We start from the raw sequence: 24,814 nt of genomic DNA on the forward strand, positions 1-24,814 counted from the left end.
GGGGGGGGGGGGGGTGGGGGGGGGGGGGGGTGGGGGGGGGGGGGGGTGGGGGGGGGGGGGGGTGGGGGGGGGGGGGGGTGGGGGGGGGGGGGGGTGGGGGGGGGGGGGGGTGGGGGGGGGGGGGGGTGGGGGGGGGGGGGGGTGGGGGGGGGGGGGGGTGGGGGGGGGGGGGGGTGGGGGGGGGGGGGGGTGGGGGGGGGGGGGGGTGGGGGGGGGGGGGGGTGGGGGGGGGGGGGGGTGGGGGGGGGGGGGGGTGGGGGGGGGGGGGGGTGGGGGGGGGGGGGGGTGGGGGGGGGGGGGGGTGGGGGGGGGGGGGGGTGGGGGGGGGGGGGGGTGGGGGGGGGGGGGGGTGGGGGGGGGGGGGGGTGGGGGGGGGGGGGGGTGGGGGGGGGGGGGGGTGGGGGGGGGGGGGGGTGGGGGGGGGGGGGGGTGGGGGGGGGGGGGGGTGGGGGGGGGGGGGGGTGGGGGGGGGGGGGGGTGGGGGGGGGGGGGGGTGGGGGGGGGGGGGGGTGGGGGGGGGGGGGGGTGGGGGGGGGGGGGGGTGGGGGGGGGGGGGGGTGGGGGGGGGGGGGGGTGGGGGGGGGGGGGGGTGGGGGGGGGGGGGGGTGGGGGGGGGGGGGGGTGGGGGGGGGGGGGGGTGGGGGGGGGGGGGGGTGGGGGGGGGGGGGGGTGGGGGGGGGGGGGGGTGGGGGGGGGGGGGGGTGGGGGGGGGGGGGGGTGGGGGGGGGGGGGGGTGGGGGGGGGGGGGGGTGGGGGGGGGGGGGGGTGGGGGGGGGGGGGGGTGGGGGGGGGGGGGGGTGGGGGGGGGGGGGGGTGGGGGGGGGGGGGGGTGGGGGGGGGGGGGGGTGGGGGGGGGGGGGGGTGGGGGGGGGGGGGGGTGGGGGGGGGGGGGGGTGGGGGGGGGGGGGGGTGGGGGGGGGGGGGGGTGGGGGGGGGGGGGGGTGGGGGGGGGGGGGGGTGGGGGGGGGGGGGGGTGGGGGGGGGGGGGGGTGGGGGGGGGGGGGGGTGGGGGGGGGGGGGGGTGGGGGGGGGGGGGGGTGGGGGGGGGGGGGGGTGGGGGGGGGGGGGGGTGGGGGGGGGGGGGGGTGGGGGGGGGGGGGGGTGGGGGGGGGGGGGGGTGGGGGGGGGGGGGGGTGGGGGGGGGGGGGGGTGGGGGGGGGGGGGGGTGGGGGGGGGGGGGGGTGGGGGGGGGGGGGGGTGGGGGGGGGGGGGGGTGGGGGGGGGGGGGGGTGGGGGGGGGGGGGGGTGGGGGGGGGGGGGGGTGGGGGGGGGGGGGGGTGGGGGGGGGGGGGGGTGGGGGGGGGGGGGGGTGGGGGGGGGGGGGGGTGGGGGGGGGGGGGGGTGGGGGGGGGGGGGGGTGGGGGGGGGGGGGGGTGGGGGGGGGGGGGGGTGGGGGGGGGGGGGGGTGGGGGGGGGGGGGGGTGGGGGGGGGGGGGGGTGGGGGGGGGGGGGGGTGGGGGGGGGGGGGGGTGGGGGGGGGGGGGGGTGGGGGGGGGGGGGGGTGGGGGGGGGGGGGGGTGGGGGGGGGGGGGGGTGGGGGGGGGGGGGGGTGGGGGGGGGGGGGGGTGGGGGGGGGGGGGGGTGGGGGGGGGGGGGGGTGGGGGGGGGGGGGGGTGGGGGGGGGGGGGGGTGGGGGGGGGGGGGGGTGGGGGGGGGGGGGGGTGGGGGGGGGGGGGGGTGGGGGGGGGGGGGGGTGGGGGGGGGGGGGGGTGGGGGGGGGGGGGGGTGGGGGGGGGGGGGGGTGGGGGGGGGGGGGGGTGGGGGGGGGGGGGGGTGGGGGGGGGGGGGGGTGGGGGGGGGGGGGGGTGGGGGGGGGGGGGGGTGGGGGGGGGGGGGGGTGGGGGGGGGGGGGGGTGGGGGGGGGGGGGGGTGGGGGGGGGGGGGGGTGGGGGGGGGGGGGGGTGGGGGGGGGGGGGGGTGGGGGGGGGGGGGGGTGGGGGGGGGGGGGGGTGGGGGGGGGGGGGGGTGGGGGGGGGGGGGGGTGGGGGGGGGGGGGGGTGGGGGGGGGGGGGGGTGGGGGGGGGGGGGGGTGGGGGGGGGGGGGGGTGGGGGGGGGGGGGGGTGGGGGGGGGGGGGGGTGGGGGGGGGGGGGGGTGGGGGGGGGGGGGGGTGGGGGGGGGGGGGGGTGGGGGGGGGGGGGGGTGGGGGGGGGGGGGGGTGGGGGGGGGGGGGGGTGGGGGGGGGGGGGGGTGGGGGGGGGGGGGGGTGGGGGGGGGGGGGGGTGGGGGGGGGGGGGGGTGGGGGGGGGGGGGGGTGGGGGGGGGGGGGGGTGGGGGGGGGGGGGGGTGGGGGGGGGGGGGGGTGGGGGGGGGGGGGGGTGGGGGGGGGGGGGGGTGGGGGGGGGGGGGGGTGGGGGGGGGGGGGGGTGGGGGGGGGGGGGGGTGGGGGGGGGGGGGGGTGGGGGGGGGGGGGGGTGGGGGGGGGGGGGGGTGGGGGGGGGGGGGGGTGGGGGGGGGGGGGGGTGGGGGGGGGGGGGGGTGGGGGGGGGGGGGGGTGGGGGGGGGGGGGGGTGGGGGGGGGGGGGGGTGGGGGGGGGGGGGGGTGGGGGGGGGGGGGGGTGGGGGGGGGGGGGGGTGGGGGGGGGGGGGGGTGGGGGGGGGGGGGGGTGGGGGGGGGGGGGGGTGGGGGGGGGGGGGGGTGGGGGGGGGGGGGGGTGGGGGGGGGGGGGGGTGGGGGGGGGGGGGGGTGGGGGGGGGGGGGGGTGGGGGGGGGGGGGGGTGGGGGGGGGGGGGGGTGGGGGGGGGGGGGGGTGGGGGGGGGGGGGGGTGGGGGGGGGGGGGGGTGGGGGGGGGGGGGGGTGGGGGGGGGGGGGGGTGGGGGGGGGGGGGGGTGGGGGGGGGGGGGGGTGGGGGGGGGGGGGGGTGGGGGGGGGGGGGGGTGGGGGGGGGGGGGGGTGGGGGGGGGGGGGGGTGGGGGGGGGGGGGGGTGGGGGGGGGGGGGGGTGGGGGGGGGGGGGGGTGGGGGGGGGGGGGGGTGGGGGGGGGGGGGGGTGGGGGGGGGGGGGGGTGGGGGGGGGGGGGGGTGGGGGGGGGGGGGGGTGGGGGGGGGGGGGGGTGGGGGGGGGGGGGGGTGGGGGGGGGGGGGGGTGGGGGGGGGGGGGGGTGGGGGGGGGGGGGGGTGGGGGGGGGGGGGGGTGGGGGGGGGGGGGGGTGGGGGGGGGGGGGGGTGGGGGGGGGGGGGGGTGGGGGGGGGGGGGGGTGGGGGGGGGGGGGGGTGGGGGGGGGGGGGGGTGGGGGGGGGGGGGGGTGGGGGGGGGGGGGGGTGGGGGGGGGGGGGGGTGGGGGGGGGGGGGGGTGGGGGGGGGGGGGGGTGGGGGGGGGGGGGGGTGGGGGGGGGGGGGGGTGGGGGGGGGGGGGGGTGGGGGGGGGGGGGGGTGGGGGGGGGGGGGGGTGGGGGGGGGGGGGGGTGGGGGGGGGGGGGGGTGGGGGGGGGGGGGGGTGGGGGGGGGGGGGGGTGGGGGGGGGGGGGGGTGGGGGGGGGGGGGGGTGGGGGGGGGGGGGGGTGGGGGGGGGGGGGGGTGGGGGGGGGGGGGGGTGGGGGGGGGGGGGGGTGGGGGGGGGGGGGGGTGGGGGGGGGGGGGGGTGGGGGGGGGGGGGGGTGGGGGGGGGGGGGGGTGGGGGGGGGGGGGGGTGGGGGGGGGGGGGGGTGGGGGGGGGGGGGGGTGGGGGGGGGGGGGGGTGGGGGGGGGGGGGGGTGGGGGGGGGGGGGGGTGGGGGGGGGGGGGGGTGGGGGGGGGGGGGGGTGGGGGGGGGGGGGGGTGGGGGGGGGGGGGGGTGGGGGGGGGGGGGGGTGGGGGGGGGGGGGGGTGGGGGGGGGGGGGGGTGGGGGGGGGGGGGGGTGGGGGGGGGGGGGGGTGGGGGGGGGGGGGGGTGGGGGGGGGGGGGGGTGGGGGGGGGGGGGGGTGGGGGGGGGGGGGGGTGGGGGGGGGGGGGGGTGGGGGGGGGGGGGGGTGGGGGGGGGGGGGGGTGGGGGGGGGGGGGGGTGGGGGGGGGGGGGGGTGGGGGGGGGGGGGGGTGGGGGGGGGGGGGGGTGGGGGGGGGGGGGGGTGGGGGGGGGGGGGGGTGGGGGGGGGGGGGGGTGGGGGGGGGGGGGGGTGGGGGGGGGGGGGGGTGGGGGGGGGGGGGGGTGGGGGGGGGGGGGGGTGGGGGGGGGGGGGGGTGGGGGGGGGGGGGGGTGGGGGGGGGGGGGGGTGGGGGGGGGGGGGGGTGGGGGGGGGGGGGGGTGGGGGGGGGGGGGGGTGGGGGGGGGGGGGGGTGGGGGGGGGGGGGGGTGGGGGGGGGGGGGGGTGGGGGGGGGGGGGGGTGGGGGGGGGGGGGGGTGGGGGGGGGGGGGGGTGGGGGGGGGGGGGGGTGGGGGGGGGGGGGGGTGGGGGGGGGGGGGGGTGGGGGGGGGGGGGGGTGGGGGGGGGGGGGGGTGGGGGGGGGGGGGGGTGGGGGGGGGGGGGGGTGGGGGGGGGGGGGGGTGGGGGGGGGGGGGGGTGGGGGGGGGGGGGGGTGGGGGGGGGGGGGGGTGGGGGGGGGGGGGGGTGGGGGGGGGGGGGGGTGGGGGGGGGGGGGGGTGGGGGGGGGGGGGGGTGGGGGGGGGGGGGGGTGGGGGGGGGGGGGGGTGGGGGGGGGGGGGGGTGGGGGGGGGGGGGGGTGGGGGGGGGGGGGGGTGGGGGGGGGGGGGGGTGGGGGGGGGGGGGGGTGGGGGGGGGGGGGGGTGGGGGGGGGGGGGGGTGGGGGGGGGGGGGGGTGGGGGGGGGGGGGGGTGGGGGGGGGGGGGGGTGGGGGGGGGGGGGGGTGGGGGGGGGGGGGGGTGGGGGGGGGGGGGGGTGGGGGGGGGGGGGGGTGGGGGGGGGGGGGGGTGGGGGGGGGGGGGGGTGGGGGGGGGGGGGGGTGGGGGGGGGGGGGGGTGGGGGGGGGGGGGGGTGGGGGGGGGGGGGGGTGGGGGGGGGGGGGGGTGGGGGGGGGGGGGGGTGGGGGGGGGGGGGGGTGGGGGGGGGGGGGGGTGGGGGGGGGGGGGGGTGGGGGGGGGGGGGGGTGGGGGGGGGGGGGGGTGGGGGGGGGGGGGGGTGGGGGGGGGGGGGGGTGGGGGGGGGGGGGGGTGGGGGGGGGGGGGGGTGGGGGGGGGGGGGGGTGGGGGGGGGGGGGGGTGGGGGGGGGGGGGGGTGGGGGGGGGGGGGGGTGGGGGGGGGGGGGGGTGGGGGGGGGGGGGGGTGGGGGGGGGGGGGGGTGGGGGGGGGGGGGGGTGGGGGGGGGGGGGGGTGGGGGGGGGGGGGGGTGGGGGGGGGGGGGGGTGGGGGGGGGGGGGGGTGGGGGGGGGGGGGGGTGGGGGGGGGGGGGGGTGGGGGGGGGGGGGGGTGGGGGGGGGGGGGGGTGGGGGGGGGGGGGGGTGGGGGGGGGGGGGGGTGGGGGGGGGGGGGGGTGGGGGGGGGGGGGGGTGGGGGGGGGGGGGGGTGGGGGGGGGGGGGGGTGGGGGGGGGGGGGGGTGGGGGGGGGGGGGGGTGGGGGGGGGGGGGGGTGGGGGGGGGGGGGGGTGGGGGGGGGGGGGGGTGGGGGGGGGGGGGGGTGGGGGGGGGGGGGGGTGGGGGGGGGGGGGGGTGGGGGGGGGGGGGGGTGGGGGGGGGGGGGGGTGGGGGGGGGGGGGGGTGGGGGGGGGGGGGGGTGGGGGGGGGGGGGGGTGGGGGGGGGGGGGGGTGGGGGGGGGGGGGGGTGGGGGGGGGGGGGGGTGGGGGGGGGGGGGGGTGGGGGGGGGGGGGGGTGGGGGGGGGGGGGGGTGGGGGGGGGGGGGGGTGGGGGGGGGGGGGGGTGGGGGGGGGGGGGGGTGGGGGGGGGGGGGGGTGGGGGGGGGGGGGGGTGGGGGGGGGGGGGGGTGGGGGGGGGGGGGGGTGGGGGGGGGGGGGGGTGGGGGGGGGGGGGGGTGGGGGGGGGGGGGGGTGGGGGGGGGGGGGGGTGGGGGGGGGGGGGGGTGGGGGGGGGGGGGGGTGGGGGGGGGGGGGGGTGGGGGGGGGGGGGGGTGGGGGGGGGGGGGGGTGGGGGGGGGGGGGGGTGGGGGGGGGGGGGGGTGGGGGGGGGGGGGGGTGGGGGGGGGGGGGGGTGGGGGGGGGGGGGGGTGGGGGGGGGGGGGGGTGGGGGGGGGGGGGGGTGGGGGGGGGGGGGGGTGGGGGGGGGGGGGGGTGGGGGGGGGGGGGGGTGGGGGGGGGGGGGGGTGGGGGGGGGGGGGGGTGGGGGGGGGGGGGGGTGGGGGGGGGGGGGGGTGGGGGGGGGGGGGGGTGGGGGGGGGGGGGGGTGGGGGGGGGGGGGGGTGGGGGGGGGGGGGGGTGGGGGGGGGGGGGGGTGGGGGGGGGGGGGGGTGGGGGGGGGGGGGGGTGGGGGGGGGGGGGGGTGGGGGGGGGGGGGGGTGGGGGGGGGGGGGGGTGGGGGGGGGGGGGGGTGGGGGGGGGGGGGGGTGGGGGGGGGGGGGGGTGGGGGGGGGGGGGGGTGGGGGGGGGGGGGGGTGGGGGGGGGGGGGGGTGGGGGGGGGGGGGGGTGGGGGGGGGGGGGGGTGGGGGGGGGGGGGGGTGGGGGGGGGGGGGGGTGGGGGGGGGGGGGGGTGGGGGGGGGGGGGGGTGGGGGGGGGGGGGGGTGGGGGGGGGGGGGGGTGGGGGGGGGGGGGGGTGGGGGGGGGGGGGGGTGGGGGGGGGGGGGGGTGGGGGGGGGGGGGGGTGGGGGGGGGGGGGGGTGGGGGGGGGGGGGGGTGGGGGGGGGGGGGGGTGGGGGGGGGGGGGGGTGGGGGGGGGGGGGGGTGGGGGGGGGGGGGGGTGGGGGGGGGGGGGGGTGGGGGGGGGGGGGGGTGGGGGGGGGGGGGGGTGGGGGGGGGGGGGGGTGGGGGGGGGGGGGGGTGGGGGGGGGGGGGGGTGGGGGGGGGGGGGGGTGGGGGGGGGGGGGGGTGGGGGGGGGGGGGGGTGGGGGGGGGGGGGGGTGGGGGGGGGGGGGGGTGGGGGGGGGGGGGGGTGGGGGGGGGGGGGGGTGGGGGGGGGGGGGGGTGGGGGGGGGGGGGGGTGGGGGGGGGGGGGGGTGGGGGGGGGGGGGGGTGGGGGGGGGGGGGGGTGGGGGGGGGGGGGGGTGGGGGGGGGGGGGGGTGGGGGGGGGGGGGGGTGGGGGGGGGGGGGGGTGGGGGGGGGGGGGGGTGGGGGGGGGGGGGGGTGGGGGGGGGGGGGGGTGGGGGGGGGGGGGGGTGGGGGGGGGGGGGGGTGGGGGGGGGGGGGGGTGGGGGGGGGGGGGGGTGGGGGGGGGGGGGGGTGGGGGGGGGGGGGGGTGGGGGGGGGGGGGGGTGGGGGGGGGGGGGGGTGGGGGGGGGGGGGGGTGGGGGGGGGGGGGGGTGGGGGGGGGGGGGGGTGGGGGGGGGGGGGGGTGGGGGGGGGGGGGGGTGGGGGGGGGGGGGGGTGGGGGGGGGGGGGGGTGGGGGGGGGGGGGGGTGGGGGGGGGGGGGGGTGGGGGGGGGGGGGGGTGGGGGGGGGGGGGGGTGGGGGGGGGGGGGGGTGGGGGGGGGGGGGGGTGGGGGGGGGGGGGGGTGGGGGGGGGGGGGGGTGGGGGGGGGGGGGGGTGGGGGGGGGGGGGGGTGGGGGGGGGGGGGGGTGGGGGGGGGGGGGGGTGGGGGGGGGGGGGGGTGGGGGGGGGGGGGGGTGGGGGGGGGGGGGGGTGGGGGGGGGGGGGGGTGGGGGGGGGGGGGGGTGGGGGGGGGGGGGGGTGGGGGGGGGGGGGGGTGGGGGGGGGGGGGGGTGGGGGGGGGGGGGGGTGGGGGGGGGGGGGGGTGGGGGGGGGGGGGGGTGGGGGGGGGGGGGGGTGGGGGGGGGGGGGGGTGGGGGGGGGGGGGGGTGGGGGGGGGGGGGGGTGGGGGGGGGGGGGGGTGGGGGGGGGGGGGGGTGGGGGGGGGGGGGGGTGGGGGGGGGGGGGGGTGGGGGGGGGGGGGGGTGGGGGGGGGGGGGGGTGGGGGGGGGGGGGGGTGGGGGGGGGGGGGGGTGGGGGGGGGGGGGGGTGGGGGGGGGGGGGGGTGGGGGGGGGGGGGGGTGGGGGGGGGGGGGGGTGGGGGGGGGGGGGGGTGGGGGGGGGGGGGGGTGGGGGGGGGGGGGGGTGGGGGGGGGGGGGGGTGGGGGGGGGGGGGGGTGGGGGGGGGGGGGGGTGGGGGGGGGGGGGGGTGGGGGGGGGGGGGGGTGGGGGGGGGGGGGGGTGGGGGGGGGGGGGGGTGGGGGGGGGGGGGGGTGGGGGGGGGGGGGGGTGGGGGGGGGGGGGGGTGGGGGGGGGGGGGGGTGGGGGGGGGGGGGGGTGGGGGGGGGGGGGGGTGGGGGGGGGGGGGGGTGGGGGGGGGGGGGGGTGGGGGGGGGGGGGGGTGGGGGGGGGGGGGGGTGGGGGGGGGGGGGGGTGGGGGGGGGGGGGGGTGGGGGGGGGGGGGGGTGGGGGGGGGGGGGGGTGGGGGGGGGGGGGGGTGGGGGGGGGGGGGGGTGGGGGGGGGGGGGGGTGGGGGGGGGGGGGGGTGGGGGGGGGGGGGGGTGGGGGGGGGGGGGGGTGGGGGGGGGGGGGGGTGGGGGGGGGGGGGGGTGGGGGGGGGGGGGGGTGGGGGGGGGGGGGGGTGGGGGGGGGGGGGGGTGGGGGGGGGGGGGGGTGGGGGGGGGGGGGGGTGGGGGGGGGGGGGGGTGGGGGGGGGGGGGGGTGGGGGGGGGGGGGGGTGGGGGGGGGGGGGGGTGGGGGGGGGGGGGGGTGGGGGGGGGGGGGGGTGGGGGGGGGGGGGGGTGGGGGGGGGGGGGGGTGGGGGGGGGGGGGGGTGGGGGGGGGGGGGGGTGGGGGGGGGGGGGGGTGGGGGGGGGGGGGGGTGGGGGGGGGGGGGGGTGGGGGGGGGGGGGGGTGGGGGGGGGGGGGGGTGGGGGGGGGGGGGGGTGGGGGGGGGGGGGGGTGGGGGGGGGGGGGGGTGGGGGGGGGGGGGGGTGGGGGGGGGGGGGGGTGGGGGGGGGGGGGGGTGGGGGGGGGGGGGGGTGGGGGGGGGGGGGGGTGGGGGGGGGGGGGGGTGGGGGGGGGGGGGGGTGGGGGGGGGGGGGGGTGGGGGGGGGGGGGGGTGGGGGGGGGGGGGGGTGGGGGGGGGGGGGGGTGGGGGGGGGGGGGGGTGGGGGGGGGGGGGGGTGGGGGGGGGGGGGGGTGGGGGGGGGGGGGGGTGGGGGGGGGGGGGGGTGGGGGGGGGGGGGGGTGGGGGGGGGGGGGGGTGGGGGGGGGGGGGGGTGGGGGGGGGGGGGGGTGGGGGGGGGGGGGGGTGGGGGGGGGGGGGGGTGGGGGGGGGGGGGGGTGGGGGGGGGGGGGGGTGGGGGGGGGGGGGGGTGGGGGGGGGGGGGGGTGGGGGGGGGGGGGGGTGGGGGGGGGGGGGGGTGGGGGGGGGGGGGGGTGGGGGGGGGGGGGGGTGGGGGGGGGGGGGGGTGGGGGGGGGGGGGGGTGGGGGGGGGGGGGGGTGGGGGGGGGGGGGGGTGGGGGGGGGGGGGGGTGGGGGGGGGGGGGGGTGGGGGGGGGGGGGGGTGGGGGGGGGGGGGGGTGGGGGGGGGGGGGGGTGGGGGGGGGGGGGGGTGGGGGGGGGGGGGGGTGGGGGGGGGGGGGGGTGGGGGGGGGGGGGGGTGGGGGGGGGGGGGGGTGGGGGGGGGGGGGGGTGGGGGGGGGGGGGGGTGGGGGGGGGGGGGGGTGGGGGGGGGGGGGGGTGGGGGGGGGGGGGGGTGGGGGGGGGGGGGGGTGGGGGGGGGGGGGGGTGGGGGGGGGGGGGGGTGGGGGGGGGGGGGGGTGGGGGGGGGGGGGGGTGGGGGGGGGGGGGGGTGGGGGGGGGGGGGGGTGGGGGGGGGGGGGGGTGGGGGGGGGGGGGGGTGGGGGGGGGGGGGGGTGGGGGGGGGGGGGGGTGGGGGGGGGGGGGGGTGGGGGGGGGGGGGGGTGGGGGGGGGGGGGGGTGGGGGGGGGGGGGGGTGGGGGGGGGGGGGGGTGGGGGGGGGGGGGGGTGGGGGGGGGGGGGGGTGGGGGGGGGGGGGGGTGGGGGGGGGGGGGGGTGGGGGGGGGGGGGGGTGGGGGGGGGGGGGGGTGGGGGGGGGGGGGGGTGGGGGGGGGGGGGGGTGGGGGGGGGGGGGGGTGGGGGGGGGGGGGGGTGGGGGGGGGGGGGGGTGGGGGGGGGGGGGGGTGGGGGGGGGGGGGGGTGGGGGGGGGGGGGGGTGGGGGGGGGGGGGGGTGGGGGGGGGGGGGGGTGGGGGGGGGGGGGGGTGGGGGGGGGGGGGGGTGGGGGGGGGGGGGGGTGGGGGGGGGGGGGGGTGGGGGGGGGGGGGGGTGGGGGGGGGGGGGGGTGGGGGGGGGGGGGGGTGGGGGGGGGGGGGGGTGGGGGGGGGGGGGGGTGGGGGGGGGGGGGGGTGGGGGGGGGGGGGGGTGGGGGGGGGGGGGGGTGGGGGGGGGGGGGGGTGGGGGGGGGGGGGGGTGGGGGGGGGGGGGGGTGGGGGGGGGGGGGGGTGGGGGGGGGGGGGGGTGGGGGGGGGGGGGGGTGGGGGGGGGGGGGGGTGGGGGGGGGGGGGGGTGGGGGGGGGGGGGGGTGGGGGGGGGGGGGGGTGGGGGGGGGGGGGGGTGGGGGGGGGGGGGGGTGGGGGGGGGGGGGGGTGGGGGGGGGGGGGGGTGGGGGGGGGGGGGGGTGGGGGGGGGGGGGGGTGGGGGGGGGGGGGGGTGGGGGGGGGGGGGGGTGGGGGGGGGGGGGGGTGGGGGGGGGGGGGGGTGGGGGGGGGGGGGGGTGGGGGGGGGGGGGGGTGGGGGGGGGGGGGGGTGGGGGGGGGGGGGGGTGGGGGGGGGGGGGGGTGGGGGGGGGGGGGGGTGGGGGGGGGGGGGGGTGGGGGGGGGGGGGGGTGGGGGGGGGGGGGGGTGGGGGGGGGGGGGGGTGGGGGGGGGGGGGGGTGGGGGGGGGGGGGGGTGGGGGGGGGGGGGGGTGGGGGGGGGGGGGGGTGGGGGGGGGGGGGGGTGGGGGGGGGGGGGGGTGGGGGGGGGGGGGGGTGGGGGGGGGGGGGGGTGGGGGGGGGGGGGGGTGGGGGGGGGGGGGGGTGGGGGGGGGGGGGGGTGGGGGGGGGGGGGGGTGGGGGGGGGGGGGGGTGGGGGGGGGGGGGGGTGGGGGGGGGGGGGGGTGGGGGGGGGGGGGGGTGGGGGGGGGGGGGGGTGGGGGGGGGGGGGGGTGGGGGGGGGGGGGGGTGGGGGGGGGGGGGGGTGGGGGGGGGGGGGGGTGGGGGGGGGGGGGGGTGGGGGGGGGGGGGGGTGGGGGGGGGGGGGGGTGGGGGGGGGGGGGGGTGGGGGGGGGGGGGGGTGGGGGGGGGGGGGGGTGGGGGGGGGGGGGGGTGGGGGGGGGGGGGGGTGGGGGGGGGGGGGGGTGGGGGGGGGGGGGGGTGGGGGGGGGGGGGGGTGGGGGGGGGGGGGGGTGGGGGGGGGGGGGGGTGGGGGGGGGGGGGGGTGGGGGGGGGGGGGGGTGGGGGGGGGGGGGGGTGGGGGGGGGGGGGGGTGGGGGGGGGGGGGGGTGGGGGGGGGGGGGGGTGGGGGGGGGGGGGGGTGGGGGGGGGGGGGGGTGGGGGGGGGGGGGGGTGGGGGGGGGGGGGGGTGGGGGGGGGGGGGGGTGGGGGGGGGGGGGGGTGGGGGGGGGGGGGGGTGGGGGGGGGGGGGGGTGGGGGGGGGGGGGGGTGGGGGGGGGGGGGGGTGGGGGGGGGGGGGGGTGGGGGGGGGGGGGGGTGGGGGGGGGGGGGGGTGGGGGGGGGGGGGGGTGGGGGGGGGGGGGGGTGGGGGGGGGGGGGGGTGGGGGGGGGGGGGGGTGGGGGGGGGGGGGGGTGGGGGGGGGGGGGGGTGGGGGGGGGGGGGGGTGGGGGGGGGGGGGGGTGGGGGGGGGGGGGGGTGGGGGGGGGGGGGGGTGGGGGGGGGGGGGGGTGGGGGGGGGGGGGGGTGGGGGGGGGGGGGGGTGGGGGGGGGGGGGGGTGGGGGGGGGGGGGGGTGGGGGGGGGGGGGGGTGGGGGGGGGGGGGGGTGGGGGGGGGGGGGGGTGGGGGGGGGGGGGGGTGGGGGGGGGGGGGGGTGGGGGGGGGGGGGGGTGGGGGGGGGGGGGGGTGGGGGGGGGGGGGGGTGGGGGGGGGGGGGGGTGGGGGGGGGGGGGGGTGGGGGGGGGGGGGGGTGGGGGGGGGGGGGGGTGGGGGGGGGGGGGGGTGGGGGGGGGGGGGGGTGGGGGGGGGGGGGGGTGGGGGGGGGGGGGGGTGGGGGGGGGGGGGGGTGGGGGGGGGGGGGGGTGGGGGGGGGGGGGGGTGGGGGGGGGGGGGGGTGGGGGGGGGGGGGGGTGGGGGGGGGGGGGGGTGGGGGGGGGGGGGGGTGGGGGGGGGGGGGGGTGGGGGGGGGGGGGGGTGGGGGGGGGGGGGGGTGGGGGGGGGGGGGGGTGGGGGGGGGGGGGGGTGGGGGGGGGGGGGGGTGGGGGGGGGGGGGGGTGGGGGGGGGGGGGGGTGGGGGGGGGGGGGGGTGGGGGGGGGGGGGGGTGGGGGGGGGGGGGGGTGGGGGGGGGGGGGGGTGGGGGGGGGGGGGGGTGGGGGGGGGGGGGGGTGGGGGGGGGGGGGGGTGGGGGGGGGGGGGGGTGGGGGGGGGGGGGGGTGGGGGGGGGGGGGGGTGGGGGGGGGGGGGGGTGGGGGGGGGGGGGGGTGGGGGGGGGGGGGGGTGGGGGGGGGGGGGGGTGGGGGGGGGGGGGGGTGGGGGGGGGGGGGGGTGGGGGGGGGGGGGGGTGGGGGGGGGGGGGGGTGGGGGGGGGGGGGGGTGGGGGGGGGGGGGGGTGGGGGGGGGGGGGGGTGGGGGGGGGGGGGGGTGGGGGGGGGGGGGGGTGGGGGGGGGGGGGGGTGGGGGGGGGGGGGGGTGGGGGGGGGGGGGGGTGGGGGGGGGGGGGGGTGGGGGGGGGGGGGGGTGGGGGGGGGGGGGGGTGGGGGGGGGGGGGGGTGGGGGGGGGGGGGGGTGGGGGGGGGGGGGGGTGGGGGGGGGGGGGGGTGGGGGGGGGGGGGGGTGGGGGGGGGGGGGGGTGGGGGGGGGGGGGGGTGGGGGGGGGGGGGGGTGGGGGGGGGGGGGGGTGGGGGGGGGGGGGGGTGGGGGGGGGGGGGGGTGGGGGGGGGGGGGGGTGGGGGGGGGGGGGGGTGGGGGGGGGGGGGGGTGGGGGGGGGGGGGGGTGGGGGGGGGGGGGGGTGGGGGGGGGGGGGGGTGGGGGGGGGGGGGGGTGGGGGGGGGGGGGGGTGGGGGGGGGGGGGGGTGGGGGGGGGGGGGGGTGGGGGGGGGGGGGGGTGGGGGGGGGGGGGGGTGGGGGGGGGGGGGGGTGGGGGGGGGGGGGGGTGGGGGGGGGGGGGGGTGGGGGGGGGGGGGGGTGGGGGGGGGGGGGGGTGGGGGGGGGGGGGGGTGGGGGGGGGGGGGGGTGGGGGGGGGGGGGGGTGGGGGGGGGGGGGGGTGGGGGGGGGGGGGGGTGGGGGGGGGGGGGGGTGGGGGGGGGGGGGGGTGGGGGGGGGGGGGGGTGGGGGGGGGGGGGGGTGGGGGGGGGGGGGGGTGGGGGGGGGGGGGGGTGGGGGGGGGGGGGGGTGGGGGGGGGGGGGGGTGGGGGGGGGGGGGGGTGGGGGGGGGGGGGGGTGGGGGGGGGGGGGGGTGGGGGGGGGGGGGGGTGGGGGGGGGGGGGGGTGGGGGGGGGGGGGGGTGGGGGGGGGGGGGGGTGGGGGGGGGGGGGGGTGGGGGGGGGGGGGGGTGGGGGGGGGGGGGGGTGGGGGGGGGGGGGGGTGGGGGGGGGGGGGGGTGGGGGGGGGGGGGGGTGGGGGGGGGGGGGGGTGGGGGGGGGGGGGGGTGGGGGGGGGGGGGGGTGGGGGGGGGGGGGGGTGGGGGGGGGGGGGGGTGGGGGGGGGGGGGGGTGGGGGGGGGGGGGGGTGGGGGGGGGGGGGGGTGGGGGGGGGGGGGGGTGGGGGGGGGGGGGGGTGGGGGGGGGGGGGGGTGGGGGGGGGGGGGGGTGGGGGGGGGGGGGGGTGGGGGGGGGGGGGGGTGGGGGGGGGGGGGGGTGGGGGGGGGGGGGGGTGGGGGGGGGGGGGGGTGGGGGGGGGGGGGGGTGGGGGGGGGGGGGGGTGGGGGGGGGGGGGGGTGGGGGGGGGGGGGGGTGGGGGGGGGGGGGGGTGGGGGGGGGGGGGGGTGGGGGGGGGGGGGGGTGGGGGGGGGGGGGGGTGGGGGGGGGGGGGGGTGGGGGGGGGGGGGGGTGGGGGGGGGGGGGGGTGGGGGGGGGGGGGGGTGGGGGGGGGGGGGGGTGGGGGGGGGGGGGGGTGGGGGGGGGGGGGGGTGGGGGGGGGGGGGGGTGGGGGGGGGGGGGGGTGGGGGGGGGGGGGGGTGGGGGGGGGGGGGGGTGGGGGGGGGGGGGGGTGGGGGGGGGGGGGGGTGGGGGGGGGGGGGGGTGGGGGGGGGGGGGGGTGGGGGGGGGGGGGGGTGGGGGGGGGGGGGGGTGGGGGGGGGGGGGGGTGGGGGGGGGGGGGGGTGGGGGGGGGGGGGGGTGGGGGGGGGGGGGGGTGGGGGGGGGGGGGGGTGGGGGGGGGGGGGGGTGGGGGGGGGGGGGGGTGGGGGGGGGGGGGGGTGGGGGGGGGGGGGGGTGGGGGGGGGGGGGGGTGGGGGGGGGGGGGGGTGGGGGGGGGGGGGGGTGGGGGGGGGGGGGGGTGGGGGGGGGGGGGGGTGGGGGGGGGGGGGGGTGGGGGGGGGGGGGGGTGGGGGGGGGGGGGGGTGGGGGGGGGGGGGGGTGGGGGGGGGGGGGGGTGGGGGGGGGGGGGGGTGGGGGGGGGGGGGGGTGGGGGGGGGGGGGGGTGGGGGGGGGGGGGGGTGGGGGGGGGGGGGGGTGGGGGGGGGGGGGGGTGGGGGGGGGGGGGGGTGGGGGGGGGGGGGGGTGGGGGGGGGGGGGGGTGGGGGGGGGGGGGGGTGGGGGGGGGGGGGGGTGGGGGGGGGGGGGGGTGGGGGGGGGGGGGGGTGGGGGGGGGGGGGGGTGGGGGGGGGGGGGGGTGGGGGGGGGGGGGGGTGGGGGGGGGGGGGGGTGGGGGGGGGGGGGGGTGGGGGGGGGGGGGGGTGGGGGGGGGGGGGGGTGGGGGGGGGGGGGGGTGGGGGGGGGGGGGGGTGGGGGGGGGGGGGGGTGGGGGGGGGGGGGGGTGGGGGGGGGGGGGGGTGGGGGGGGGGGGGGGTGGGGGGGGGGGGGGGTGGGGGGGGGGGGGGGTGGGGGGGGGGGGGGGTGGGGGGGGGGGGGGGTGGGGGGGGGGGGGGGTGGGGGGGGGGGGGGGTGGGGGGGGGGGGGGGTGGGGGGGGGGGGGGGTGGGGGGGGGGGGGGGTGGGGGGGGGGGGGGGTGGGGGGGGGGGGGGGTGGGGGGGGGGGGGGGTGGGGGGGGGGGGGGGTGGGGGGGGGGGGGGGTGGGGGGGGGGGGGGGTGGGGGGGGGGGGGGGTGGGGGGGGGGGGGGGTGGGGGGGGGGGGGGGTGGGGGGGGGGGGGGGTGGGGGGGGGGGGGGGTGGGGGGGGGGGGGGGTGGGGGGGGGGGGGGGTGGGGGGGGGGGGGGGTGGGGGGGGGGGGGGGTGGGGGGGGGGGGGGGTGGGGGGGGGGGGGGGTGGGGGGGGGGGGGGGTGGGGGGGGGGGGGGGTGGGGGGGGGGGGGGGTGGGGGGGGGGGGGGGTGGGGGGGGGGGGGGGTGGGGGGGGGGGGGGGTGGGGGGGGGGGGGGGTGGGGGGGGGGGGGGGTGGGGGGGGGGGGGGGTGGGGGGGGGGGGGGGTGGGGGGGGGGGGGGGTGGGGGGGGGGGGGGGTGGGGGGGGGGGGGGGTGGGGGGGGGGGGGGGTGGGGGGGGGGGGGGGTGGGGGGGGGGGGGGGTGGGGGGGGGGGGGGGTGGGGGGGGGGGGGGGTGGGGGGGGGGGGGGGTGGGGGGGGGGGGGGGTGGGGGGGGGGGGGGGTGGGGGGGGGGGGGGGTGGGGGGGGGGGGGGGTGGGGGGGGGGGGGGGTGGGGGGGGGGGGGGGTGGGGGGGGGGGGGGGTGGGGGGGGGGGGGGGTGGGGGGGGGGGGGGGTGGGGGGGGGGGGGGGTGGGGGGGGGGGGGGGTGGGGGGGGGGGGGGGTGGGGGGGGGGGGGGGTGGGGGGGGGGGGGGGTGGGGGGGGGGGGGGGTGGGGGGGGGGGGGGGTGGGGGGGGGGGGGGGTGGGGGGGGGGGGGGGTGGGGGGGGGGGGGGGTGGGGGGGGGGGGGGGTGGGGGGGGGGGGGGGTGGGGGGGGGGGGGGGTGGGGGGGGGGGGGGGTGGGGGGGGGGGGGGGTGGGGGGGGGGGGGGGTGGGGGGGGGGGGGGGTGGGGGGGGGGGGGGGTGGGGGGGGGGGGGGGTGGGGGGGGGGGGGGGTGGGGGGGGGGGGGGGTGGGGGGGGGGGGGGGTGGGGGGGGGGGGGGGTGGGGGGGGGGGGGGGTGGGGGGGGGGGGGGGTGGGGGGGGGGGGGGGTGGGGGGGGGGGGGGGTGGGGGGGGGGGGGGGTGGGGGGGGGGGGGGGTGGGGGGGGGGGGGGGTGGGGGGGGGGGGGGGTGGGGGGGGGGGGGGGTGGGGGGGGGGGGGGGTGGGGGGGGGGGGGGGTGGGGGGGGGGGGGGGCGGGGGGGCGGGGGGGGGGGGGGGGGGGGGGGGGGGGGGGGTGGGGTTGGTGGGGGGGGGGGGGGGGGGGGGGGGGGGCGGGGTGGGCCGGGGGGGGGGGGGGGGGGGGGTGGGGGGAGGGGGGGGGGGGGAGGGGGGGGGGGGGGGCGGGGGGAGGGGGGGTTGGGGGGGGGGGGGGGTGGGGGGGGGGGGGGGCACTCCAGATGTTATGGACTACAATTCCCATCAGCCCCTTCCAGCATGGCCAATTGGCCATTCTGGAAGGGGCTGATGGGAATTGTAGTCCATAACATCTGGAGTGCCAAAGGTTCGCCACCACGGGCATAACCAATGTTATAAATAAGAATGGATTCCATCTCTTCGGAACTTAATTTCATAATAAATCATTTTTCAAACCAGCGCAGCTCTCTCTTTCTCTCGCCTTACATTCCTTATAAATTAGCAGTGTGGTCTGATGTAGAATCATTCCAGTTTAAACGCCTGCATTTCCATGGGTTTAGAATGGAGTAACCCTGCGTAGGATTCCAGTATAAATCACTACGATTTTGCCTGTGATTTTTAAAAAAATATTTCCATTCATTAAGGAGCCTGCAAATTCTGACATGTGATTGGCCATATAGTAAGCATTTGATTGGCTGATAGCAAGCAGCACCCATCCCTACCTTACGATAGCCATTTGATTAATTCTCACACAAACACAGCTTTAGACACCTGCTTTTTAAAAAAATCTTGCTATTCTACTGCAAGACTGACACGGCTACCCCTCCAAAACCACCTCAAAACATTGAAACAGTTCCTTTCCAGTCTTCTTTGTTAGTGATAAAGCTCAACTCTTTCCGCCCTTACTTGTATTTTCATTTTTTAAAAATCCTTTCCAATGTTCTTTTTGCTTTAAAAAGTGCAACCAGTTCCCTAAGGCTTCAGCATCATGGAAAGCACTGTCCTTCTCTGTGCTGCTCTGTTTTTAATTTGCCACACACCCCTTTTAAACCTTCCCCATGCTGGTATAAGTAGGTCACAGTTCACTTCCGGGCCCCTGCCTCGTGACTTTGGCTGCGCTACGGTGCCTCCTGCCATCCAAAATTGCCTTTGTGTGTGCAGGGGGGGGCGGGGTTAGGCAACTGAAGTATCCCCACAACCTTCCCTTCATGCAGGGACTAGGAAGCAACTTGCATTCTGGCTGCAAGACGCCACTGCTGCTTCCTCCCTGCCAGGTGTAATTTTAGCCACAGTCTGTGGGGGAAGCGGGGACGCTCTTTGATTCAGAAGGGGACAGTTGGGTGTTTCAGCATCGTGGCGATGTCAGACAAGGCAGGGTGGTGGATGTGTGTGTGATGGATGAGGGAGAGGAACGCGCCACTGTGGGAAGAGGATCTCGGCACGCAGTCAGAGCAAACTGGAGTTTGCATGTGTGTGTTCCTTGTGTGTGTGTTGTCAAGTCACAGCTGATGGCGACCCCGGAGGGGTTTGAAGGCAAGAGGCATCAAGAGGTGGTTTGCCGTTGCCTGCCTCTGCCTGGGCCGAGAGGGTTCTGAGAGAACCGTGACTGGCCCAAGGTCAGGCTTCCTGTGGAAGAGTGGGGAATTGAACCCCGTTGTCCAGACCGGAGTCAGCTGCTCTGAACCACTACACCGCATTGGCTGTCCACATTCCTCAGAGCACAAGTGTCAAACTCGCGGCCCTCCAGATGCTCATGACCTACAATTCCCATCAGCCCTTGCCAGTATAGCCAATGCTCATGTTGGAAGGGACTGATGGGAATTGTAGTTCACGAACATCTGGAGGGCCGTGAGTTTAACACCCCTGCCTTAGAGGGAGGCATCCACCTCTTCTCTCCCTTGTTCTCCTGGGGGCACCTTTCCCCCCCTCCCCCCAATGCCTCTTAGTTACCTAGAAAATGGCAGTTCTGAGAACTGGAGAGGAGCTGCTTTTTATGCACTTATTCCTGTGTCAGCCCCCTTGTGCACTTGTGCTTTTGAAAAGGGAGCTGTTAGTCCATAGGAGAGGATGGCGCTGAAAGGCACTTGTTATCTTGCTATGAAAGAAGTAACGGTGGGCAAGTGAGGGCTTCCTCCCCTTTCTCTCCCTTGCTTTTGGGCAGCTTTGGGCTGGAAGGCATCCATGGTCCTGAACTCCAGGGCCCATAGCCGAGGGTGCAGCCCCCTTTATTTAGCCAGTTCTATTGCAATTTTAAAAAGTTTTGTTGTGGCAATATGAGAACCGAGCTTGAGCAGAAGATCTCGAAAGTCTATCGCTACAGAGCAGAACCTCACCCTGTTCCCTTGGTTTGTTTCCTTTTCCTTCTCGCCCCCCTACAGCAAATCATGAAAGACCGCTGGATGAATGTGGGGCATGAGGACGACGAACTGAAGCCTTACGTGGAACCTCTGCCCGACTACAAGGACCCCAGGCGGACAGGTGTGGCGATGGGACAGGGAAGGGGAATAGTTTTAAAGAACCATACGGGCCAGAAGCGCTGGCCCTGTTTTGCCTCCAAGCTCCCATCCTCAAGACGGTTCTCTTTCCCCCCACGTCTGAACGTACTTATCACGGGAGGAGCTCTAACCTTTTTCTTTTCCCCACGTTCTGCCCTGCAGAGCTCATGATATCCATGGGATACACCCGCGAGGAGATCCAGGACTCGCTGGTCAGCCAGAAGTATAACGAAGTCATGGCTACATATCTGCTGCTAGGATACAAAAACTCAGAGGTGAGTGAGCGACTGAGCCGCACCCCCATGGTTGTGGTGGGGGAAATTTAAGGGGGGGTCACGGAGCAGATTTCAGGGCGGTTCACGAGCCTCCCAACGCCAAGGCAACAGGTTGCCATGAGCCCATTGAAAAGCTTTGGCTGCAGAGGTCCCCTCTACTGTGCGGGGCTCCTTCCTGGATTTTGGAAGCTCCATCATAGAAGAGCTTTGGTGTGGGGCTCCCAAGCGTATGTTGGTGATGGAAAGGACCTTAGGCTTTTCAAGGTAAGAGATGTTCAGTGTAGTTTGCCATTGCCTGCCTCTGCATGGGTTGAGAGAGTTTGGAGAGAACTGTGTCTTGCCCAAGGTCACCCAGCAGGCTTTATGTGGAGGAGTGGGGAGTTGAATCCCGTCTGCCAGATTAGAGGGGGAGAAGAGGAGGAGTTTGGATTTATATCCCACTTTTCTCTCCTGTAAAGAGTGGCTTACAAACTCCTTTCCCCTCCTCTCTTCACAACAGACACCTTGTAAGGTAGGTGCGGCTGAGAGAGTTCTGAGAGAACTGTTACTAGCCCAAAGTCACCCAGCAGGGGCGGAGCGAGGGAGAACTGTGCCCGGGCCCCTCTTCCACCTGCCCCCGCCCCGGAAAGCCCTCGCCATGACCCCCCAGGGGCGCGCACCCGGTACGTCGGACCCCCACCCCACCCCCCGGCGCTATGCCACCGAGAAGCAGGGAAACAAATCCAGTCCACCAGATAAGAGTCTGCCGCTCATGTGGAGGAGAGATAAATCAAACCCAGTTTTCCAGATGAGAGCCCACTGCTCTCCACCACTACACCACACTGGAATCAAACCCAGTTCTGCAGAGTGGAGTCTGCTGTTCATGTGGAGAAGTGAGAAATCAGACTCAGTTCTCCAGATCAGAATCCACCGCTCTGAACCACGACGCCATTCTGGCTCTCTGACATCTTTTACACCTCTGGAAAAGGACACTGGGCCCGCCTCCTCCCACGCCACCTTTCTTAGGCACCCCAGCATCATCCCGACACGTTCCCTTTCTCCACTCCCATCTCTGCAGCTTCTGCTGTGTTGCTTCCTCCAGCCAGGGCCCAGTCTCTTTCTATCCCTGTGCAGAAACAGACTAGAGTTGATCCACACCCTGAAAGTGGTGGAAAAAAATTGAAAACCACCACAATCCTCCGAGGGTTGCATCGCCCTATAGCTTCCCCTCTCTCTCGTGAAGGACTCTATTATGATTTACCTGGGGGCATCCTGGCGGTAACGAGTTCAGTTCCAGGTCTGAAGCACTGATGTCACTGTTGTGGGTTACTCTGGCCTGTTCCTGTCTCTATAGTATTCCATGCAAGTGCGGAGGAGTGCAGGAATTTCGCTCCTGGAGTATTCAGATGCTTCTGAGGGCTGAATGAGACTCGTGAGGTCAAGTCAATGGCTTGCCTTGATCTTTGTCCCCTCCCTGAGGCAAGCCAGAGAAGAACAAGGAAATATTATGCACAGCAGCGCCTGTGCTTTGCATGCTTCGCTTGGGGCAGGATCTTTGCGCGCTTGTTGTCATTCCGAGGCCAACTTACAAGGACCCCTCGTGCAGTTTTCAAGGCAAGAGACTTCAGAGGCGATTTGCCATTGCCTTCCTCTGTGAGATTCCTTGGCCGTCTTCCATCCAAGCACCCACCAGGGCTGACCTTGCTTAGCTTCCGAGATCTGAGGAGATCAGACTAGGGGTCTGCAATCTGCGGCTCTCCAGATGTTCATGGACTACAATTCCAAATTGGCCATGCTGGCAGGGGCTGATGGGTTTTGTAGTCCATGAACATCTGGAGAGCCGCAGCCTGGGCCGTCCAGGTCAGGGCCAGGATCTTTGGGAGGTCTTTATTATTTTTTTAAAAAAATAAACGCACCAGAATCCCTGCCTTGCAGGTGAGGCATTATTTATTTTAAGAATCTGCAAGCTGCTCTCCCACTTTTTGAAACAAGACTCCAAAACCGAAGATGATGAACATCAAATTAAAAGAAGCAGCAAAGCAGAGAAACCCTCGGTTAAAAACAGGCAGCCCAAGAAACCGGTTAACCATAAAAAAACCCAAACCTTTAGGGTATATTTTTTTTAAAAAGGTCTCCAGCATAACCTGAAACTGAAGGTGCTTCCTTAGCCTATCTGGAGAGGGGATTGCATTTGTGGGGTTGCCCCCATTGAATATTGCCCCTCTCTTTGCTAACCTTTGAAGGAGGAGGGTACCCCAGACAGAGCTGAGGTGAAGCCTACTGTTCTGTCTACCAGGCACATCTCCTGTCTGATTCCTGAGGCTTCTTGCTAGCATGTAAAATGGAACCACCCCCCAAAGTAAAATTGCACCCCAGATGTGGTTTTGCCAAAGGCTGGGCTTTACCTTTTGAAGCGCTTTCCTCTAGAATGGCTGCTAGCCACAGGCCACCTGGTGCTGACCCAGCGTGCACTTTTTGAAAAATTAATACTGCTTTTGTTCAATGCCTGTGTGTCGTTCCCAGCCCCACCACCCTCCCTCCCCCTCCCTCCCCCACCCTCTCTCTCTCTCTCACACACACACACACACTCTTTCTACCACAAGATCACTGAGGCAGGTTACAGTCAAATCAAGCATCAGAAGGAATCCTTAAAGTGAGGCATTAACAGAGCCAGTGGAAGTAAAACCAGCAGTCTGCAAACAGGGAGCCAAGCCTGGTGTTTGATGTCCAAGGTCATCTGTATCTTGAAAAGGAAGCTTTAGTCTGTGGGTGTAGACATGACGTCAGTAGGCTCCCCGGCCCTCTTAGGTGCCCGTCAGCTGTCTGTTGATGTGTAAAAATCCAAATATTAGCCTTGGGTTTAATAAATAGCTCCTTTTTGTGGCTGAGCTGGTGGACCAACCCTCCCCCCCTCCAGCTGTTCCTTCAAGGGGTCCTGAGGGTCTGTCTCTCCCCCAGGAGTTGTCATTGTTGGTATACACTTTTTTAAAAGGAAAGCTTCACCTTCTTGTACAGTTATCAAAGTGTGTAGTTTTTAATTTGTTTCATCCTACTACATATTTGTGTTCTCTTTGGTTCTCTAACATTATAACCTTTTAAGCGAGGACTCTGGTTGGAGGATGGATGGATGGATGGATGGATGGATGGATGGATGGATGGATGGATGGATGGATGGATGGATGGATGGATGGATGGATGGATGGATGGATGGATGGATGGATGATGGATGGATGATGGATGATGGATGGATGGATAGAGATGGATGGATGGATGGATGGACCTGGGTGGGTGGGTGGGTGGGTGGGTGATTGGGTGATTGGGTGATTGGGTGATTGGGTGATTGGATGGATGGGTGGGTGGATGATTGGGTGATTGGATGGATGGGTGGGTGGGTGGGTGGGTGATTGGATGGATGGGTGGGTGGGTGGGTGGGTGGGTGGGTGATTGGATGGATGGATGGATGGGTGGGTGATTGGGTGGGTGGGTGATTGGGTGGGTAGGTGGATGTTGGGGGTCTGAGGGCAGTGCAGCCTGGGCACGCCTTGTGGCACAATCCCCTTCATAGGCTGGGCCTCCCTTCCACCTTCCAATCCCGTCTCTTTCAGCTTGACAACGACACCATTACCCTGAAGCCCCGACCGCAGCCCGACCTCACCAACAGCACCGCCCCCTCCCCGTCACACAAGGTACAGCGCAGCGTCTCGGCCAACCCCAAGCAGCGTCGCTTCAGTGACCAGGGTGAGTCTCCCCCGGTTTCTCTGGGGCTGGGGGGCGGGGCAGGTTGAGCAGCGTTTTCCCTGACGCAGAAGGCAAAGAGACGGGGAATCACGCAGCCAGTGGCATTGAAGCTCAGGGGGAAGCAACCTTTGGGATGTTGCATTCAGTGGTGATTGCTGCATCGTGGGAACGACATTGGGGAGCCAGAAAGGGTGCAGAAAAGCGACAAGTGGGATTTTAGTTAGGAGAAAGACGCCTGCTGGGGAGAGGATGGAGTGTGAGCAGGACACGAGAGGTCAGTTGGTAAAACAGGCTGGATCGCAGGGATCATGTGTCCTGATGGGACACGTCTGCTGTCAGGTTTTGCCCATTCCTTGCCATCTTCCAACAGATTGCAGATTCTTCCCCCACCAACACTGCCCCGGGGGGGCGGGGGCGGGTCCCCTGGCCTCAGGAGCAGCATTTCAAGGGGCAGTTTGGGCTATAGCAAGAGGGAGCAGGGAGGCGGTGACTTCACTGATGGGAATGACTCTGCAAACAAGGCTCCTCGGGGTCTGAGGCAGGCCTGCTGTGGAGGAAGTGGGTGGTTCCATTTTCTCCCTCCCTATGATGCTAGAACTTGTGCATCCATCCCTGCCCCTGGAGCTAGCAGCCCGTTCTCCTTCCTTGCTTGCCTCTGGAGCAACCCTGCATATGTCCATCAGCTGAGAGGACTTGGAAGCAAGCAATGCTCCTGCTGCTCTGTGCAGTTTCTAGGTCTGGGACCCGTGCCCTACAAGGAGAGACTTAGGGAGCAGCTGGGGATGTTTAGTTTGGTGAAGAGAAGGTTAAGAGGTGACTTGACAGCCATGTTTAGATCTTTGAAGGGATGTCATGTTGGTGAGGGAGGAAGCTTGTTTTCTGCGAGTAGCAGAGTGCTGGACTAGATGGACTCTGGTCTGATCCAGCAGGCTAGTTCTTATGTTCTTATGTTCTGCTGCTCCGGAGTCTAGGACCAGGAGTAATGGGTTCAAGGTGAAGGAAAGGAGATTCCACCTAAACATCAGGAGAAACTTCCTGACAGTGAGGGCTGTTATACAGTGGAATGCACTACCTCGGGGTGGAGTCTCCTTCTTTGGAAGTTTTTCAAGAGAGGGTGGATGGCCATCTGTCAGGAGTGCTTTGATTGGTTATTCCTGCATTGCAGGGGGTTGGACTTGATGGCCCTTGGGGTCTCTTCCAACTCTGCGATTCTATTCGCAGCCATGGATATCCTCAAGGTTCCTCAGTTGGAGTATGAATCCCACTTTGGGGCTTTGGAGGAGCAGTTTCATCAAATAGTGAAAGGAAGGAGAGTTTGCTTCCCCTCCATGGCTGGGAAGCCAAGGTGTGCCCAGGGAGACACGGACGTAGTGGACTGTCCCAGCCCTGCCCTGCCCTGATTTCATTCCTTTCTTTCTTCCCCGCCCCGACAGTACCAACCATCCCAACATCCACTTCGTACTCCAAGAAAACACAGGCAGCCAACGCGGAGAACAAGCGGCCCGAAGAAGAGCGGGACCGAAAGGCCAGCAGTACGGTCAAAGTGCCAGCCAGCCCGTTGGCAGGCCTCGAGAGGAAGAAGAGCACTCCCTCCCCCTCCACAGTCAGTCCTTCACACTGCTTGGGGGGTGGGGGGGTTCCGCTGGTCTGGTCTTAGCTGCGTGATAAAGTAGAGCCATCTCCTTCCTGTCTTTCTGTCATCAGAGGGGGGAATCACTTCTGGGTGGTTCCTAGGATTTGTCTTTCCCAAGACTGTCCTGCCTGA

At 80.2% G+C, this 24,814-nt stretch overlaps 1 protein-coding gene across 1 annotated transcript in view; it reads left to right on the forward strand.

Annotated features, from left to right (window-relative positions):
• Positions 1 to 24,814, forward strand: part of MARK2 (microtubule affinity regulating kinase 2) — a 154,692-nt gene that overhangs the window by 115,908 nt on the left and 13,970 nt on the right. The window contains exons 5-8 of the mRNA XM_048504161.1: positions 18,941 to 19,040; positions 19,220 to 19,332; positions 22,917 to 23,049; positions 24,483 to 24,694. Coding sequence (XP_048360118.1) covers positions 18,941 to 19,040; positions 19,220 to 19,332; positions 22,917 to 23,049; positions 24,483 to 24,694 — 558 coding nt within the window. The remainder of the gene's footprint in view (positions 1 to 18,940; positions 19,041 to 19,219; positions 19,333 to 22,916; positions 23,050 to 24,482; positions 24,695 to 24,814) is intronic.

The sequence above is a fragment of the Sphaerodactylus townsendi genome, linkage group LG01 (assembly GCF_021028975.2).
Source record: "Sphaerodactylus townsendi isolate TG3544 linkage group LG01, MPM_Stown_v2.3, whole genome shotgun sequence".
NCBI lineage: Eukaryota > Metazoa > Chordata > Lepidosauria > Squamata > Sphaerodactylidae > Sphaerodactylus > Sphaerodactylus townsendi.